Source organism: Populus nigra, chromosome 6 (assembly GCF_951802175.1).
Source record: "Populus nigra chromosome 6, ddPopNigr1.1, whole genome shotgun sequence".
In the NCBI taxonomy this organism is placed as follows: Eukaryota; Viridiplantae; Streptophyta; class Magnoliopsida; order Malpighiales; family Salicaceae; genus Populus; species Populus nigra.
In genome coordinates this window covers 21,444,408-21,466,131 of record NC_084857.1, presented here as the reverse complement: position 1 = coordinate 21,466,131, position 21,724 = coordinate 21,444,408, and the positions used below count along the sequence as shown (strand labels likewise).

Genomic DNA, 21,724 nt, shown 5'->3' with positions numbered 1-21,724 from the left:
ATATATATATGAAAAAAATTAAGAAAATTCTGCAAAAATTATTTCAAAAATATGTGATTTTGTTGTAATTTTATTACTGTATTTTGATCAATATCGGTTTGTATTTTTATACTGTAAAGATACAAATCCGGTATTAAAATACTCGATTTTTCATCAAGACATTAAAAAAATAAAATAAAATAAAATAAAAATGTTTTGTTTTCATGCATATGGCCTAGTCTCTCCAATATATATATATAAATATTATAACATCATATTTTCACACAACAAAAGAAAATTTCAAAAACAATATATGTATTAGCATGCATTTTGGCTTTAATAACCAGTTTATTCAAGCCATGAGAACTAGGCCAATATTTCAAAAATTCTAAAAAAATATTTTTGTCTTCTTTTAATATATGGGATTACGAATTTATACGTAAAATGTATTCCTGATATTAAAGATATGTTTTTTTACATAGACGTTAGAACGATTAGGTTTTACCCGATAAGATAAGGACCTCTTTATTGAGGAGGACTTTTCTTGAACCATCAACGGACCAACAACTAGAAATACAATAACACCTTAGCTTTTTTATCAGACAATCAAACAATGCAGCTTACCTTAGGTAAGGTGTATTTGGGGTGCTAATACCTTCCCTTTACGCAACCAGTCCCCGTGCCCGATCTCTGAGACCAGTTAGGGTTCCTAGTGACCAAAATACTAGGTGGCAACTCCCATTCTATTTTTCACTGCTAAGAGACAAAGAATTCCTTGTCTCCCTATATTTACCAAATATATATCCATACATTTGAGGGTGGATGATCGCCGCGACGCCGCACACGTGTGACAGAATGGCGACTCCACTGGGGACATTGTGGACTAAGCTTTGTTTTTGTCTGATTTGTTTTTGTTTTCGTGTGTTTATTGTTAAATATAGAACTGTCTCATGCGTATATGCTTTAAAATTTTTTTTAACACATATTTTACACATATTGTTCATGCATTATATAGAATTGTCTCATGCATCACATACTTTGATTATTGAGAGCACACACAAACTTTAAGTTAAGTGGGGACTAGCAGCTTACCTTACGACTGTTAGTCAAGGTTTAAGTTTGTGTAAACCCCAACTCTTCGCTGAGTGCTTAGACTGGCAATAGTTGGTACATGTGCCATCTCATTGCCTACAAGCCCCCATATTGCCTCCACGAGGGCAATCACTGGGACAGCAAGAGACCCTTTTTAGAGACTGAATAGCCAACCTACCCTTGTCAAGCATAAAAGATTTAGAACCGGCTATAGGGTGTATGCTCCACAAAATATTGGGCCATAGTCAAAACATTGATGAGGCGGCATTTTTCGGGAAGTATGGGCGATTGTTGGAAATTGCAAAGATAAAAGTATTGAACCCAGCAATCAAAGCCCTGATTAACTTTTGGGATCCCGATTACAGATGCTTTTCCTTTGGAAATGTGGATTTGTGTCCCACTATAGAGGAGTATGGAATGTTGACGGAGTTTCCCAAACACCTGCACCGGGTTTATTTTCCTTTGAGAAATGACAAGGTGATTCCTGAGTTGTCAAAATTATTGAAGATTCCACATCTGAGCAGATTTTTAGAGAAGAATGGCAGCGGTTTAAAGTGGAAATTTCTGGAGGTTGAATTAGAAAGGAAAAAAGAGCAATACGTCTCAATGCTAGAAAGAGACAGGTTAATCGCTCTAGGGATCTATGGTCTCGTGTTATTTCCAAGCATAATAGGGATTATAAGTCTAGAAGCTGCTGCTGCATTCGTGGAATATGAAAATACTCATGTCAACCCTACAACTGCCATATTAGCTGAGACCTTTCTGACCCTCAACCATTTTAGAAAGACGGGAAAAGGCGTAGTAAGATGTTGTACTCAGTTATTATACATCTGGATGGTAAGCCATGTTGAAACCAAGAAGCCGATCTTTACTAATTTTTGGTGGTTTAACCAAAAACCCTTGAAGATAGTGGAGGAAGAAAAATGGGGAATCCTGGGTGATCAGGGTTGGATGAAAAAACTGCAAGAGTTACCTAGTAGCAGCTTTAGTTGGAAGGCCCCTTGGGTTAAATCAGTTGATGTCATAGTAAGTTGTGGACAAAAATGATGGGTACCTTTAATTGGGATCACAGGTTATGTCAGCTATGCTCCGGCTCTGGTGATAAGACAATTAGGTGGCATACAACACATCCCAAGAACTGTGGGACTTGCTGAATTTTCCAGGTTTTTCAAGGATCAATCCGCGCGAGAAGTTCTTGAAACCATCAAACAAGATTGGTGCCATTTGACTGTAATTCAAAAGGAGGCAGAAAGTTTGAGAGACCCTAGCTCAAGTGAAGGATATGAAAAGTGGAGGAATTTGACCCCGATTGCCGCTCCGAAAAAGCCATGTCCTGAAGATGGGCATTCATGAATTGGAGAAGGGTCATTGAAAAGAAAAAAGGTCAGTAATGAGGAAGACCTTATGGAGCAATTAGAAAGGCTCCAAATAGAATTGGGAAATAGTAAGGGAGATAAAGCAACATTAGAAAGGATGATGATGGAAGGAGATAAAAGCAGAGTGTTTCTAAACGAACAGCTCGAATCCAGAGATGCGAAAATAGGGATGTTGGAGCTGCAATTGAGCAAAGGAAAGGCCGTAATAGAAGAGTCTGAGAAAGAAAGATGAAGTCTGATTTTGGATGCTCTGAATTGGAAGCGTTGAAAGTCGACTTCAACAGCTATCAAGAGAATGTCGGGTATAATCAGGACAAATTCTTGCATGTTCAAGCAGAGTTGTTGGATCAAATTGAGAAGTATGATGAGCTAAACAAGAAATATATGACGATAGAAAGTCGCCTAGCTGAATTGCAAGAGTTTGAAAGAAAGGGGAATGAAGAGGAGGTTTTTAAGGCAGATTTGGCAGCTAAGAAAATTGAAATTAGAACGCTGAAGGTGAAGTTTGACAAAGAACGAGAAAAGGTAAAACAGTTGACCAAAAAGTTGGAAGTTTCAGAAAAACATAAAGAACAGACCGACACCAACAACAATACCTTGAATCGGAACAACATGTTGCTTATAGAGAAGATGGCCAAAGTAGATGAGCAAATGGATGAAGCTGCCATTCACGCACGGATTATTAGAGCCAATGCTCGAAGGGTGGGAAGGGACATCTTTCGTTATCGACAAAGCTTGGCTGAGACTGATGCCTTCTTAGAGAAAATTGAGAATCGAGGCCTCACTTTCCTACCAATGGCTAGAGATATAGATGAAGAGGAAGATTGATGTATTTTTCTTTTTATTATTTTGTACCCTCTTTTCAAGAGATGTATTAGCCAATATTAATGAAAAGGGGCTTTGACCCATCTTTTGTAAAAAATATAAGCCTACCAAAGCAGCAGCTTGAGCAAAACTACTCCTGATAAGGAACGCGACAAAAAGAGTCCATGCCCATTACACAAGAGGAATGTTGGCCATCAATCGTTTATTTTGAAAAAACAAGCTCACATTACATATGCATTAATGCATTGTTTCTTTATCATACATTCATTTACATTTTTCCATGCATCCCAGACCGTGAAACATAGGTCCCACATCCAAAGTCCACAACACCCCGTCTAGAGCGAGAATGGAGAACGAAGAAAGAGCTCACTTAGAGTCACATTATCAGACCGAGTTGGAGTCCGTAAAAAATGAAGTTTCTCGGCTAACCGACTTACTCGAGCAGCTTCTAAGAGCTAAGAATGGGGAGGGAACATCAGCACAACAGCCTGAAGGAGCGCCAGCAGCTCACATCCCTCAAGCATCTCAAAACCAGGGGGCAAACTCGGCCAATGAACAACATTTTGTGCCTATCACCCCTATCCAACCAACTCATGCTCCAATCACTGTGGACTTAACAACAGAAGGATTCCCGGATAATAGGTCTCCCAGTTTGATAGACCAAGACAAGCTATTTGCTCTGGAAGAAAGATTAAGGGCAGTTGAGGGTAATGACTGGTTTGACCCTATGCGAGCAGCCGAGGTATGTTTGGTACCAAACATCGTGGTGCCAAAAGATTTTCGGATACCCGAATTCATTAAATATACTGGTCTGGAATGCCCAAACACTCACCTTCGATCCTACTGCAACAAAATGGTGGAAGTAATCCGTGATGATAAATTGTTAATCTATTTCTTTCAAGATAACCTAGCAGGATCCGCTTTAAGCTGGTACATGAGGTTAGACAGCATCAGGATCAAGAGCTGGAGAGATTTGGTGGAGGCTTTCCTTAAGCAGTACAAGTTTAACCTGAAAATCGCTCCAGATCGGACAAGTCTAATGTCAATGGAGAAGAGGAGCCAAGAGTCAGTAAGGGCCTATGCACAAAGGTGGAGGGATGAGGCAATGCATGTCCAACCCCCTCTGATAGAAACAGAAATGGTGACCTTGTTTGCCAATACCTTCAAGGCACCTTATTATGAGCATTTAATGGGTAGCTTGTCTCAGCATTTCTACGATGCAATACGCATAGCTGAAAGGATAGAGCAAGGGATTAAAGCTGGACGTATAGCTGAGCCATCGGAGAAGAAGGGTTTTATTAGAAGAAAGAGGGAAGATGATATTAATAGCTTGGAAGGGGGATACAAAGCCAAGAGAGCAGATTCTTATAATCCACAAATACCTACCTCCCAATTCACCCACATGAACATTAGCCAACCTTTTCCCCTTAATCGAACAAATAACCAGTCAAACAACCAAAACAACCATCAAAGACCGAGTACAAGATACCCTCCAGAACAACTGCCGCCATTACCTATGCCTTTGAAGGACATATATGCTAAACTGTTGAGTATTGGACACATAGCTCCTATCCCTACACCACCATTACAACAACCATTCTCAATTTGGTATAAGCCTGATTTGACTTGCGAGTACCATGCGGGTAATCCCGGGCATGGGATTGAAACCTGCTACGCTTTCAAGAAGAGATTGTTGGAGCTTATTAAGATAGGATGGGTATCCTTTGAAAACAAGCCCAATGTTAATTCAAACCCCTTGCCTAAACATGCCCCAAGTAGTAGTGGAGTAGGCATGATAGAGGTTGGAAATCAAGGCAAGGTGTTGAAGGTGTCCATGAAGAAGTTGTACGACATGTTGGTACAATCAGGATTTCTAAAGACAAAGGTGGAGAGCCATTTGGAGGGATATGATTACTATGAATTCCATGGAAGAGATGGACATCATATTGAGGATTGCATTGAGTTTTGCGAAAAGATTGCAAAAATGCTGAAAATGGGAGAGTTGAGGATTGAACCCATGAAGAGTAGGGGTGAGGTGAGTGTGGTGGAAGGTCCAGATGAGATGACAGGAGTATGTAGGGTCTAACAAACAGGTAAGGGGCCACCAAGGCTAATCTTGGTCAAACCTTCCTGCACAAAAGGAAACCACAATGTCATGCCTTACAATTACGGTTATGCCTCCAACGTTCAAACTCCACTTCCCTTGTTCCAAACTGAGATTAGTGGTTTGACTCGGAGTGGTCGTTGCTTTACGCCCGAGGAGTTGAGGAAGGCAAAGGGCAAAGAAGTGGTAGATCTTGACAAAGCACTAGAAGTTAATAAGCCGCTAACGGAAGAGGAGTCGAATGAATTTCTGAAGTTGATCAAGCATAGCGAATATTGCATAGCAGATCAACTAAAAAAGACTCCAGCTAGGATCTCCCTTATGTCCTTGATACTCAGCTCTAAGCCGCGCCGAAACGCCTTGCAAAAGGTATTGAATGAGGCGTATGTACCCCAAGACATTGAACACAAAACCATGGAGCATCTCGTGGGGAGGATCCACGCAACTAATTACCTGTACTTCACGGCTGACGAGCTTGATGCTGAAGGTACCGGACATAATAAGCCCTTATACATTATGGTTAGATGCAAGGATTGCATCATAGGAAAAGTACTCGTTGATGATGGCTCGGCTCTTAACGTGTTGCCAAAACACATTCTGAAAGAAATGCCGATCGATGAATCTCATATGAAGCCAAGTACTATGTTGGCTAGAGCATATGATGGCTCACCTAGGCCAATAATTGGGACTTTAGAAGTGGAGCTGTATGTGGGACCATAAATGTTCCTAGCAACACTTCAAGTTATGGATATCCATCCTTCCTATAGTATGTTGTTAGGAAGACCTTGGATTCATGCAGCGGGAGTCGTAGCTTCATCATTGCACCAATGCCTGAAGTATATCATGAATGGGATGTTGGTAACTGTCAAAGCTGAGGAGACAGTATCCATGATAAAGAACGTGGCGGTACTGTTTATCGAGGCAACTGATTGCAAGGATAACAATATTCATGCGTTTGAGATTGTGAACACTGACTGGGTGCCGGAGAATAAAGTATTGAGAAGGCCAAGGATCTCAGAAGCAGCAAGGATGGCAACTCAATGCTTTTTGGAACGCGGGATCCCATTTCAGTATAACCCTATCACCGGGATACCAGAAGGTGTTAATTCGGCAAAGATGACATGTGTTGATCAAAGATTTGGGCTAGGATATAAACCTAACAAGGAGGATCATTGGTGGGCTGCTGGTCGGAGAAGGGAAAGAAGAATAGCTAGAATTGAAGGAAGGGAGCCTGAAGAAGAAAAGGTAGAAATCCCTCCCCTTAGCGTGTCATTCCCAAAAGCTGCATACATAATGCAACATGATAAAGAAGCCGAAAGCCTTGGTCAAGAGATGTCAAACATGAGCATAAATACCTTGGGGGAAAACAAGGTGGAAGGAGATGACATGAAGACAGTAGCGAGAAAGAGAGACGAAACACTGCCACAACTGATGGTCTACACCCTATAAGAAGTCTCCGCCAAGACCTTTGTGCGCAAGTTGGCTCAGGGCGAAAAGTTTCAGAACTAGGTGATCCAAGAAGCTCCAGTAGTTTTCAAAATGTAAACCCACTTTGGTTGTCTTAACGTGCTTTTGTCATTGCTTTGGTTTGCTTTTATTTTCTCTAGTTGACAATCAAGGCTCAATTTTCAGCTAGATTTCGTGTTTGTCATGGAGCCTACCTTTTCTTTAAATAAATTGTGAGATCATGCACTTTTCACATATTGCCTTCTTTTTATGCATTTACACCAAACACTTCCCGCTTTTAGGAATCCTGAAAGCGGATCTCCTACAACATCACATACATTCAGCATCAAGAATAAATGGCCAAACTTGAACGAACATGTGATAGCTATGGAAGAAGAAGAGTGGGATGAAAGCAATATTAGTGAATTCACTAGGCTAGTGGAACAACGGGAATAGACTTGGAAGCCTGCTGCAGAGGAACTCGAAACCATCAATATAGGCAGTGATCAGTTCAAGAAAGAGTTGAAAATAGGTACCTTAATTACTTCATAACAAAGGACAAAAATGATCGTCCTATTACAGGAATATGCAGATGTCTTTGCTTGGTCCTATGAAGATATGCCCGGTTTGGACACAAATATTGTAGTACACAAGATACTATTGGAAGAAGGCTGTAAACCAGTCAAACAGAAGCTGAGGAGGGCCCACCCGGATATCTGGATCAAGGTTAAGGTAGAACTCGAGAAGCAATGGGATGCCGACTTTCTAGAAGTAGTTAGATATCCACAATGGGTATCTAACATTGTTGTGATGCCTAAGAAGGAGGGGAAGATTAGAGTGTGTGTGGATTTTCAGAATTTGAATAAAGCTAGCCCCAAGGATGATTTTCCTCTACCACAAATAGATGTTTTAGTGGACAACGCTGCCCGGAGTTCCACATATTCCTTTATGGATGGTTTTTCAGAATACAACCAGATAAAAATGGCTCTAGAGGATAAGGCGAAAACAACTTTTGTCATACCTTGAGGGACGTTCTGCTACAAGGTCATGCCATTTGGATTGAAGAATGCAGGAGCAACCTATCAAAGAGCAATGGTGACTTTGTTCCACGACATGATGCACAAGGAAATTGAGGTGTATGTAGACGACATGATTGCCAAGTCTAAAAGGGGAGAGGATCATGTTGAAGTTTTGAGGAAGTATGAATCAAATCTCAATCCTGCAAAATGTTCATTCGGAGTTAAATCGGGTAAGCTGTTAGGATTTGTGGTAAGTGATGGAGGTATAGAGGTGGATCCGGATAAAATAAGGGCCATTCAAGCTATGTCATCCCCTAAAATGGAAAAAGAAGTAAGAGGATTCTTGGGAAGGTTAAACTACATTGCTTGGTTTATAGCTCAGCTGACAACAACATGCGAACCTATATTCCGACTATTAAGGAAAAAGAATCCTGGAACCTGGAATGAGGAGTGTGAGGAAGCATTCAATAAAATCAAACATTATTTACAAAATCCACCTTTACTGGTCCCTTCGGTATCAGGAAAACCTCTGGTATTATATTTAACGGTAACCGAAACAGCCATGGGATGTGTACTGGGTCAGCATGATGAAACTGGAAGGAAGGAAAGAGCTATTTATTACTTAAGTAAAAAGCTCATAGATACATTGAGATAGAAAGGCTCTGTTGTGCGCTGGTTTGGGCGGCAAAAAGATTACGACATTATATGTTATACTATACCACTTGGTTGATTTCAAAGGTGGATCCTCTGAGGTATATTTGTAACAAGCCCTTTCTCTCAAGCCGAATTGCAAGGTGGCAAGTTTTATTAGTAGAATATGACATAGTGTATATGATAAGGAAAGCTGTAAAAGGGAGTGCAATTGCAGACCATCTGGATGATAATGCTGTTGAAGATTATGAACCTTTGGATTTTGATTTCCCCGATGAAGATATATTATCAATAGAAACAGAAGAAGAGAAGACAGATTGGTGGACCATGTTTTTTGATAGGGCAGTGAATGTATATGGTAATGGGGCCGGTGCGGTAATAATCTCTCCTAATAAGAAACAATATCCAGTTTCGGTTAAACTGCATTTCGAGTGTACCAACAATACAACTAAGTATGAAGCTTGCATCCTTGGTTTAGAAGCGGCATTAGAGCTAAAGATAAAGAAGATAGATGTATATGGGGATTCAATGTTGATCATCTGTCAGGTTAAAGGGGAATGGCAGACCAAGGAAGAAAAGTTGAGGTCATACCAGGAATACCTATCCACACTAGCAAAGGAATTTGAAGAGATTAAATTCACCCATCTAGGAAGGGAGGGGAATCATTTTGCAGATGCTTTGGCCACGCTAGCTGCTATGACTACCATTGATCTCAAATATAAAGTACAACCTGTACACATTGACATTAGAAATGAACCAGCTTATTGTTGCTTAGTAGAAGGAGAGATAGATGGAAAGCCTTGGTATTACGATATCAAGAATCTTGTGCAGAATCATGAATATCCGGTGGGAGCTTCTAAAGCAGATAAGAAAACATTGAGAAGGTTGGCCATAGACTTCTATTTAGATGGAGAGATTTTATACAAAAGATCATTTGACGGAACCCTGTTAAGGTGTTTGAATGAAACAGATGCTAGAAAGGCATTGCGAGAGGTCCATGAAGGGGTTTGCTCAACTCATGCTAGCGGGCATATGATTGCAAGGAAAATACAAAGGGCCGGTTATTATTGGATGACGTTGGAGAAAGACTGCATCGACTATGTTAGGAAATGTCATAAGTGTCAAGTTTACAGTGATAAGGTCAATACACCGCCAACTCCGCTATTTAATCTGATATCTCCTTGGCCATTTGCGATGTGGGGAATTGATGTGATCGGTCCGGTTAACCCTAAAGCTAACAATGGGCATCGATTCATCCTCGTGGCTATTGACTACTTCACGAAATGGGTGGAAGCTAATTCATATGCCCATGTCACACAGAACATAGTGAAGAGGTTTATAGAGAAGGACTTGATTTGTCGATATGGTCCTCCGGAAAAGATAGTGACCGATAATGCACAGAAGTTCAATGGCAAAATGATAGTTGAGTTGTGTACCAAGTGGAAGATCAAGCATTCGAACTCCTCACCATACCGGCCAAAAATGAATGGCGCAGTAGAAGCCGCTAACAAGAACATCAAAAAGATTATTCAGAAAATGGTAGTCACGTATAGAGATTGGCATGAGATGTTGCCATTTGCTCTCCATGCATACTGCACTACAGTCAGGACCTCGATAGGAACTACCCCATATTCTCTGGTGTACGGTATGGAGGCAGTGATGCCTTTGGAAGGGGAAATCCCGTCGTTAAGAGTGTTGCTGGATTCTGAATTAGAAGAGGTTGAGTGGGCCAAAGTGAGATATGAGCAACTGAACTTGATCAGCGAAAAGAGGATAGCTGCAATATGTCATCACCAACTTTACCAGAAATGAATGGCTAAGGCGTATGATAAAAAGGTTAGACTGCGGTTGTTTCAAGAAGGGGATCTAGTATTGAAGAAAATATTGTCATTACCTGGAGACGATCAAAGCAAATGGGAACCGAATTACGAGGGTCCTTACGCACTAAAGAAGGCATTCTTAGGAGGAGCGCTGAAGTTGGCTAGAATGGATGGAGAAGACCTAGCTCGACCCGTGAATTCTGACTCAGTAAAAAGATATTATGCTTGATGTAGGCTCCTAAATCAATAAAGCAAAGTTTGGCCATTGACTTCTTTCTTGTTCCATTGATCTCACAACAATCATTTTCGCATTAATCCCAACAATGCATTTCTTGTTGTTAGCGCATCACTCACTAAAAAAGTTTATCTTTGGCTGAATGAATTTCTTCTCTATATAAAAGCCCAAACTAGGATCACACCCCTACACCGGGGGCAATAAGAGATGTTTCATGAAAAGTTTCACGTATTTCAAAAACAGGATGAGAGCCCGTATATTTGAAAACAGATAAAGCATTTGACAAAAGCATGACAAAGAGGCAATGACAAGTCATACATTTTGAGAAAAAGACTACTTGTAGAAAGTCAAAGACTTCTTCTCCAAGAATATGATAGGTAAAAAAGGGAGGCAACACGAGAGATGAATCCAACATACGACTTCAAAAGCAAGCTCATGTTAAGAGGGAGTCTCATGAACTAGAAGAAGAGGATGGGGCCTATGTTTCAAAACCAGGTATGAATGCATGCATGTCATCTAATCATAAATCATTGCATATATGTTTTTTGGATCGTTACAGGAGGAGACCTTAGTGCATTCCAAACAAGATTGTGGATGAAGAAAGAATCATTGAGTTAATTCTAGAACAACGAGAAGAGAAGATAATAATTTTCAAACCCTGCCATTAGGAAGAACGACATCGAGCAATCGGTAAAAGGGAATCGCCAGATGGGATTCCAGGTTGACCAATTTACAAAATAGATTTTTTGGTTTTTGATTAAAGGAGATCGCTAGAAGGGATCTCATTATTTCAGCTTTGAATAAAAGGAATCGCCAGATGGGATTCCAAGTTGTTTGAGATCGCCAGAAGGGATCTCGTATTTCGATATTGGTCAAAGGAGGTCGCCAGAAGGGACCTCATATTTCATATTAGTTAAAACGAATCGCCAGATGGGATTCCAAGTTGTTTGAGATCGCCAGAAGGGATCTCGTATTTCGATATTGGTCAAAGGAGGTCGCCAGAAGGGACTTCATATTTCATATTTGGTTAAAAGGAATCGCTAGATGGGATTCCAAGATTTTTTTTGTTAAAGGAGATCGCCAGAAGGGATCTTGTATTTCGATTTTGGTTAAAGGAGGTCGTCAGAAGGGATCTTATTTTTTCAGCTTCGAATAAAAGGAATCGCCAGATGGGATTCCAAGTTGTTTGAGATCGCCAGAAAGGATCTCGTATTTCGATATTGGTTAAAGGAGGTCGCTAGAAGGGACCTCATATTTCATATTGGTTAAAAGGAATCGCCAGATGGGATTCCAAGTTGATTGGTTAAAGGAGATCGCCAGAAGGGATCTCATATTTCGATATTGGTCAAAAGAGGTCGCTAGAAGGGACCTTATATTTCATTTTCGTTAAAGGGGATCGCTAGAGGGGATTCCAAGTTGAGTAAGCTACAATTATAGATATTGGTTTAAGGAGGTCACTAGAAGGGATCTCAGGTTAACCCAACTGCAACACAGATATCAACTTTGGCTAAGGGAAATCGCCAGATGGGATTTCAGGTTGGCCAAACTACAAACATAGATTTTTAGTTAAAAGAGATCGTCAAAAGGGATCTCAGATGGAATTCCGTGTTAATCAAACTGAAGTTAGAATTCAAAGGATCGCCAGATAGGGATCTCAAGATGACTAAGTTTTGATCATAGTTTTTGGGCTAAGGAGGATTGCTGTAAGGACAAAGTTTCAGATCAATCAAGCCTTGGCAAAATCAGTTTGGGAAGTTCAATTTTGTCTATCTTTATAAAACTTACTACGCAAAACCCCTGCTTCGTAAGTATTATAAAGAGGGGGCATCTGTTGTAACCCATTTTTGGGTCCCCCCACAAAAATATAAATATATAACCGGAAGAAATTAGAAAAATAATAAGAGGTGGGAGCGCTCAGAAAGAATCAAAAAAATTGATTAAGGAGGTTCAGAAATGCAAGGAGTGAAATTTTACAGTATATATCTTGAATGAGGAGAGCCCTGTTGGAAGAGAAAATTTAATTTGAAGAGAAAAGGCCAAAATTGGATGTTTATGGACTCAGTTGGATTTTATTGAATGTTTAATTGAATTTATAGAGGTCTTGATTGCAAGGAAATTTGATTTTTAAGTCAATTTAGGCTTTAATTGGAAGAAATTAAAGTTCTGGGGTCAAATTATAATTTTTGAGAGTTGATTTAATTAAATCAGGGGCTTAATTGCATAAATATTGAAGTTTAATGGCCAATTAGGGACTTAATTGAAGAAATCTGAAACCGAGGACCAAATTGGAAAAGGCGCATAAATATAGGGGCTGTAATTAACGAAATCAGGGGCCAAATTGAAGAAATTGGAAGTTTATTGATCAATTGAGGGTCAAATTGCATAAATCAGAGACTAAGGACTGAAGTGAAAAACGTGGCCAACTATGGGGGCGGAGACCGAAATTGGCAGGGATGCAATTGCATTAATTCTTAAAATCAAAATTACATTTGAGGACTTAATAGAACAAAGGATAAATTGAGGGCTGCTTTGCAAATTGACGCATTTTGGCGCCTTGATGGATTTAAATGAAACGACGCGTTTTGCCTAAAACGACGTCGTTTCATATATAATAACAATAACAATAACAATAATAATAATAATAAAGAAAAAAAAAGAAGAGAAGATCGGAACGGTGTCGTTTTGAACGACATTGTTTCTCTTTCTTCCTCCCCTGGACGTGCAGCAGGGGAAGAAAGAAAAATGGTTGGTTTTTCTTCTTCAAGTGTGCTGCCTCTCTCTTGACCACATGCCTTGCCAGAAAACCGAGGGAGCCGCACCTCGCAAGCCACACCCACTGGCCGACCACCCGCCGCGCGCCATGCAGAAAACAAGGGAGCCGCATCTCGACAGCTGCACCTAAATGGTCGGCCAACCGCCACAGCCCCTGCTCCCTATGTGCAACCATAAAAAGCCCTGCCCCTTGGCTCTATAAATAGGACCTAAGAACACTGAAAGGAGAGAGGACCGAGGAGCAGAGACGGTGAAAAAACAAAAAAAACAGAGGAAAGAAAAAGACAGGGGAGAGAAAACGAAAAAAACAGGGGAAAGAAAAAGACAGGAGAGAGGACAGAAGACGAAAAAAACAGAGGAAAGAAAAACAGACGAAGAGAAGAGAGGGAAGGGAAGAAAAAGGGACTGAAGCATAGGGAGAGGAAGGAAAAGCTGGAAACGGGTAGAAAACTGGAAAAAAATAGTAACACCGCCGTACGTTCGAAACAGTAGCCGTTGTTTGGAACCGCCGTCCGTGAGCCACGACACCGCCACCGGCCTCCACCGCAGCACCACCAGCGAAGCCGACAGACCAGCGACGCACCGCCTCCTCCGCGCCATGTAATTCTTCTTCCCCCTTCATTTGTTGCGCTTTGTTTTGTTCCCTGCATGCAGAACGAATGGCGTTCGGCATGCAGGGGGGTGGGGGGAAAATAATTCCCCCCGCCAGTTTTGTTGCTGGGCCAGGCTGGTCCTAGCCCAACCCTGCCTTCTGGGCCAGGTCTGGCTCAGAAGGGAATATCACACTTTGTTGGGCCGAGATCGGCCCAATCCATTTTGGGCCGAGATCAGCCCAACACCTTTGGGGCTGAGTCCGGCCCAGTTGGTTGGGCCGGCCCGGGCCGGCCCAGCCCAATTTAATATTATATATTATATATATTATATTTTGTATTATTTATATATAGATATTTCAAAAATATGTGATTTTGTTGTAATTTTATTACTATATTTTGATCAATATCGGTTTGTATTTTTATACTGTAAAGATACAAATCCGGTATTAAAATACCCGGTTTTTCATCAAGACATAAAAAAAATAAAATAAAATAAAATAAAAATATTTTGTTTTCATGCATACGACCTAGTCTCTCCAATATATATATATAAAAATATTATAACATCATATTTTCACACAACAAAAGAAAATTTCAAAAACAATATATGTATTAGCATGCATTTTGGCTTTAATAAACAGTTTATTCAAGCCATGAGAACTAGGCCAGTATTTCAAAAATTCTAAAAAAATCTTTTTGTCTTCTTTTAGTATATGGGATTACGAATTTATACGTAAAACATATTCCTGATATTAAAGATATGTTTTTTTACATAGACGTTAGAACGGTTAGGTTTTACCCGATAAGATAAGGACCTCCTTATTGAGGAGGACTTTTCTTGAACCATCAACGGACCAACAACTAGAAATACAATAACACCTTAGCTTTTTTATCAGACAAACAAACAATGCAGTTTACCTTAGGTAAGGCGTATTTGGGGTGCTAATACCTTCCCTTTACGCAACCAGTCCCCGTGCCCGATCTCTGAGACCAGTTAGGGTTCCTAGTGACCAAAATACTAGGTGGAGACTTCCATTCCATTTTTCACTGCTAAGAGACAGAATTCCTTGTCTCCCTATATTTACCAAATATATATCCATACATTTGAGGGTGGATGATCGCCGCGACGCCGCACACGTGCGACAATGGTAAATTAGAAGGGGTTATTGAATTGCAATATCATAGCGAGTATAATAAAGTGTTTTTTATTCAAATGCTATTGGTATGACACCACTAATAGAGGAATCATAGTAGATTTCCACTATGGTCTGGTCAAATTAACTCAAAAACTAGACTCCGCAACGTAAATGATGTCTTTGTTATTGTCAAGCAATGCCAGCAAATTTATTACACATACACCCCTTCCGTTAGAAAGGATCATTCAAGAGTTGATTGGTTATCTGTTTTAAAAATAAAACCCAAGGGTCGTGTCGAGGTTGTTCAGGATGAAACGAAGAAACAAGTGTGGAAGATGATATCTTTTAAATTAATGCGTTGGTTGAACCATATCGAGTTGGTTCATCGATTGATTTAGAAAAAAAATTCAAATTTTCACATCTTCAATAATAGTCTTGTTGATGTTGATGCTAAGAAGTTATTTATTGTTCTAATATCCAGCGGACAAGTACAAATCGATGAAGATGATGATAACAATGTTATCAAAGTTGAAGATTGCGATGGAGCTGATGATGATTCAATTGAAGAATAAGAAGATAATCTTAACTAACTATTAGAACATAAAAGTGTAATGCAATTTTTTATAATCTAATATTTGTGAATGAAATTATGTATAAAAAAATATTTATTTTATAATTTTTACGTGGACTGTTGTTATTGTGTTTTATGTGCCACTTTTAATTTAAGTATTTGCAGGGAGATTAATATACAGCGAATGTAGACAAAATGTGTTTATTCTTTCAACGCACACCAGGTACTCAAATCTATGCTCTCTGTGCATTCTATCAACTCATCAATAAAATATGAGTTGTTTTTAAAACATTACATTAATCATTTTAAAAAGTTAGTGGGAAAAAATAATTGTAGTGAATATATATGGCAGTACCTATCTTAAAATAAGATGAGAAATTAATATTTTAATTGATGGAATCTTATAAACTATTAAGCACGAGTAAATAAAGTGGTCCAAAAGCTCAAAACTAAACGACAACTCTTTGCCGCAGGACTATAATTTGTAGTTTTGTCGAACATCTACAAATGCATGCACTCTTTCAACACATGAACTAGAAGACAAAATATTAGGATAACTAATTAATACTGATCTCAACAATGAAGATCATTAAACTTCTATCAAATCAATAAATTTTTAGATATCATTTTTTTGACAATTTATAAAATAGTTTTTAGTGCAAGAAAATAGGAATAATTTTTTAAAACAATTATTAAAAAATCATCATTTTATACTAGGACCGATTATGGGCTTCACAACTTGAATTTTATCTTGAATTTTATTTGTAAGGTTAATTAGTAGTTTTAATTGAAGTTATTTATAGAGTAGACTATTTTGTTTATTTTCGAGTTGTCAAGCTCACCAATTATTACACTATTAATGATTAAAACAACTGTCATTTCAAAAGAATATAGTATATTTATTTATATTTAAAAGATTTAAATTTTAAGCTAATTGATAGGATCAATTATATAACCTATAAAGCACGAGTAAAACACTTTTTTTGGATAAATCAAGCAAGACGCAAGAGCTCAAAACCTATACGACAACTCTTTGCTAAAGGACTATAATTTGTAGTTTTGTCGAAGTTCAGCACGAGTAAAACACTATTGGGATGATTGAATCGGAAGGATTCGTTGTGACCACAGGAGGTGTTGATAGATTGAATCGGTTTAAGATCACCAAGTATGAAGGTGATAATAGTTTTTATCAGCTTTCTTTTTGTCCAATATCCGAACCCTTCTGTGAATGCTCATTGGTCCCAGTAGGCGTCAACAGTGACAAGCACTTGGCTCCCAATGTCGACCCTGTTCTTGTGATGTTTGAACCAGATGCATAGAGAGCACCTAAAATGGTGTCAGAATGATATTGATCAGTAATATTATCTGCTGCAATCCAGTATGACGGAGTTCGATTGACTACTATCATGTGTTAGGCATAAATAAAGCTAAAATAAATAAGAAGCTTTTTAGCTTTGGCTTTTCCTTAGTTTTTTTTCATGGCGTTTCCATATTTATACTTCGTTTGTTGCTTGATCTTGTCACTAGAAAATCATCTAGATGCTACGATCATTGGTTGATATCATCTAAATGTTCGGAACCAAATGTCAGTTTTCATGGCTATTGTTTTTTGCATATTTTAATGGGTTTTTAGGTCCTATTGATATATTGGTCAATTAATCAATTTTAACAAATATCGGAAATTTATTAAAATCGACATATTTTGATGTCCACAAACCTTCTCCCACTCGGTTCCTTTTGCGAGAAATGAACAAGTCCTTAACCTCTCCAAATTTAATGAAGGATCTTCTTAGGGGTTGATACTGAAGCTATCAAGGAAATCTTTCAAAGTATATCTTCACAGATTCAAAACGTGGTTATGATTGGTATTGGTAGGTGAAAGCTGATCTTTTTGTGAAGGTCGGAGTCTAGGGTCTTAGATAGGGGTGGTAATATGGTGCTGAGGATAAGGGTTTGAAAGAAGTTGCTTCTGTTGGAGAGGTCTGGTACAAGCTGCTGCTGCTGGCGTGGGAAGGGCTGTTGCTGCCGTGGAAGGGGATGCTGCGGCTACAATGATTTAGTGAGTATAATGGCATCAAATAACCATCTCAATCCAAGAAATTAAGTTATTAGATGAGGTTCTAAAAATAATTTTATATTATTCTTTAACAAATGATAACAATGATAACAGGGATTGTAGTGATTATGCTCGTTCACGAATATGTTTTGAAATGATAGAGGTTGTTTTGCAGATCAGGGCAGTGGAATGAACTGGTTTTTTCCACTGGTTTTTTTTTTTTGGCAGACCGGGTTAGGAGATGATTCATCTCTAAATTATGGTTATATATCAACAAATAACTATTCAGTAGGATCCAAGTCATTAGTCGAAAAAATTATTGTTACCATATGCTACCTAATTATCATTACCAAACACAAGAAATCAACCATCTCATGCTCACCTACTTCATCATCTCATTCATCTTTAGTTACATTGATCGCGTAAGCTCTTAAGATGTAGCCAGATTATTTTTTAAAATAGTAATGTATCTACAATTTGGAATATAACTTGGATTGGTTTTGGATTCGATTATATTGCGAGCATGCATATTTTTTAGCTTGATGTTTTACATTGATTTAAGAAATAAGTTTATATTTGTTGTGTTATAGATTAACAAATTTGTGATTATTGCTCGTATTTTAGCTGCATTGATCAATAGTTTTTTTTTAGAAATTCTACGTAAGGAATTGGTTGCGTAAAGAAAATATATTAATACCCCTAACATGTCATATCTGAGATAAGCTGCATAATTGTTTATTTGTTTGTTATGGTTTGATGAAGTCTATCTCTACTGACTTTCTATGACAAGTCTACTACAATAAATGAATCCTAATTTTCTAGGTCAGGAACTTCATTTAGTAAGGTGAAATATCATCAATTGTTGTTGAGGCTTCTTTCAAGGGAAAATTGAAAATCTTTTTTTTGGTTGTCGCGTCATTCCCAAATAATATTTCAGATTAAATTCCTTGCAGTTTTTTTATCTTATATTAGAAATGAATGAATTGTATTGCTACCAATAATATTTTTGATACTGATCTCATACAGATTTTTTATCCTTATATTAAAGGTGAGTAATAGATAAATTACTATATCTAATAATATTTTTGGTATTAACTCTTTTGTAGGTTTTTTTATCCTTTATATCAAAAGTGAATAATATATGTTTTTTTTTTCCTCAAATAAGTTTTTAATATTTTTTAAATTAAGGCCAAAATCCTTTAGAATTTTACAAACTTGTTGTGAAATCCATGTAATAGTTTTTAAAACATGCTAAAGTATTGAATTTTTTTATTATAAAATTGCTCAAATATTTTTTGAGGATTTTTGGCTATATACCAAATAACTTCTTTTATTTTTTTAAAAACAAATATTATTTTTTAGATGATTTATTTGGCAAAACCCTTTTTTTTATTTATGTAAAACTACCAAAATAAGCTTAAGGATGTGTTTTCTAAACACACCTTTAAGCCAAAAATTCCTTTATCAAAAAGGTTGAAAACCAAAGAGGGCCTTGCACATCTAACTCGAATTTGACAAAATCGGGTTGACCTGAAATCTTTAATTCGACCATAAATCAATCCGAAGATCACTAGTTTGACCCGAAAAAACAAACCAAAACTCAAAACAGATTAAACTTGCAAAAAACATAAAAACACAAGTTTTTTGTTTGTAAAAAATGAATCAAAAGCTCAAAAACTTAAGAACAAAAAGAACATTCAAAGCAAACACAACAATGTGAATTTCAAATCTGACCATATACAACGAAATCAAAGGTATAGGCATGATGAGAATCATTCACTGAATCATAATCAAGCTTCCAACATCAACAATTATCACTTAATAATTATGTTTCAGTGTAAAAACAAAGCTTTAGGATTAAAATAGTTATTGAAGCAAACTACTATAGATTATTAATTAATCAAGTCTCCTGAAGTGTCTAGTGCAAAGAAATGGACCAAAACTGTTTTAGAATACTTGGACATGTAATCTCATTTTAGCTTGACAACTTGAATTTGATTTTAAAGATTTAATTAGTAGTTTTAATTGAAGTTATCCATAGAGTAGACTATTTGTGTGGGTTTTGTTCAATTTTATATATGGTGTTTATTTTCAAGTTGTCAAGTTCACCATTTATTACACGATAAATGAATACAATGATAGTCGTTTCAAAAAAGTATAGTTTATTTATTTAAATTTAAGATATTTAAAATTTTAAGTTCATTGATGTAAAACACTTTTGTGGGATAAATCAAGTAAGCAAGAGGCAAGAGCTCAAAACCTACACGACAACTCTTTGCTAAAGGACTATAATTTCTAGTTTTGTCGGAAATCAGCACGAGTAAAACACTATAATTTATATTTTTGTGGATATTTTTAATTAATTCTAACAAATAATCCATATGCTTGCTCCATATAAATATATGCTCTCCATGCGTTGTTTCAACACAAGATCAACAAGACACATATTGAGATAACTAATACTCATATTCAACAAATATGAAGATCACTGAAGTTCTTGGGCTCTCGTTCCTTCTCTTTGCCTTCATAGGAACTTCATTTCCTGAGGCCGTTCATGCCAAAGATGCTGCAGCAGTGCTCGATGTCTTCGGTCATGAGGTGCAAGCTGGTGCTCGTTATTTAATCGTAGCCCCCTCGACTGACAATACAACAACTCTTGCAGTCACTATCAATGGCCAGGTCTTATGCAATTCAGATGTTATACTTTCCACATTGAACGAGAGCCTCCCAATAACATTTTCACCAGTTATACAATCCACCGATAGTGTCATCCGCGAAGGAACTCATCTAAATGTGAACTTTGCAGGGCCAAGTGCCATGTGCGCAATGGCAGGCGTGACACCCATGTGGAAAATCCGATTCAGTACAACACTGAAAGGATACATTGTGACCACTGGAGGTGTTGATAGATTGAATCGGTTTGAGATCACCAAGTATGAAGGTGATAATAGTTTTTATCAGCTTTCTTTTTGTCCAATGTCCGAACCCTTCTGTGAATGCTCATGCATCCCAGTTGGCGTCAACGGTGACAAGAACTTGGTTCCTGGTGCCGGCCCTCTTCTTGTTATGTTTGAACCAGATGAATAGAGAGCACCAAAAATCGAGAATAAAATGGTGTCAGAATGATATTGAGGGAAGTCGATTGCCTATTATCATGTTTGAACCAGAACTATTATCTACTGCAATCCTGTATGAAGGATCTCGACTGCCTACTATCATGTGGTGGGCATAAATAAATCTTAAATAAATAAGAAGCTTTTTAGCTTTGGCTTTTCCTTAATTTTCATGTTGTCTCCATACACACGCGCACTCTTCGTTTGTTGCTTGATATTGTTACAGATTAGAATCCATTACAAAGAAGAAAAAAGAGTTTTACTATGTTAGCGCGTTAATACCAAGTTAAGAATAACAAGAGACCTAGCCAATTAGTTAGCCAACCTTTCCTATTTATACATATAAGACAATGTATAATAAATAGTTAATGTAGAGATTAGAACACAAGAATAATAAACCTTTCCTGAATATATACAAGCCTATAATATGTAATATCCTAATATCCTATAATTTGTTAAATATCGACTCCCAATAGATATCCATGTCAATAGAAAACCTTGTGCAACTTGATTGAAGAGTATATATTAGGGTTCTTTAAATTGAATCTTCAAATTTTTTTGGAAAAAAAACTTACTCATTATGGATAGTTCATATATTATGTGAATCTTCTCAACTGCAATACATGTAGAAAACTATTTAATCAGCAAGAGTAAAACAAGTTTTTGGGGATGGCTAAGTAAGCAAAGTGGTCCCGAAACTTTTAACCTATACAAATATTATTTATGTTGTAGTCAGCATGCACAAGTTTGAATTAATATTAGGTACCTATCTTAAAATCCTTTCTCACTATATATATAGCAGTACCTATCTTAAAATAAGATGAGAAATATTTATTATTTTCTTCGAAAATGAGATGAGGAAATATTTGAATTGATGGAATCTTATAAACTATTAAGCACGAGTAAATAAAGTGGTCCAAAAGCTCAAAACCTAAA

The 21,724-nt window shown here is 37.7% G+C and overlaps 1 protein-coding gene across 1 annotated transcript; it reads left to right on the top strand.

Moving 5' to 3' along the window:
• Positions 1-20,081: 20,081 nt before the first annotated feature.
• LOC133695705 (wound-responsive protein GWIN3-like) lies at positions 20,082-20,955 on the top strand. Its single transcript, XM_062117633.1, has one exon. It carries the CDS (start codon positions 20,154-20,156, stop codon positions 20,760-20,762), a length of 609 nt encoding a protein of 202 aa, XP_061973617.1. The 5' UTR covers positions 20,082-20,153; the 3' UTR covers positions 20,763-20,955.
• Positions 20,956-21,724: the final 769 nt, after the last annotated feature.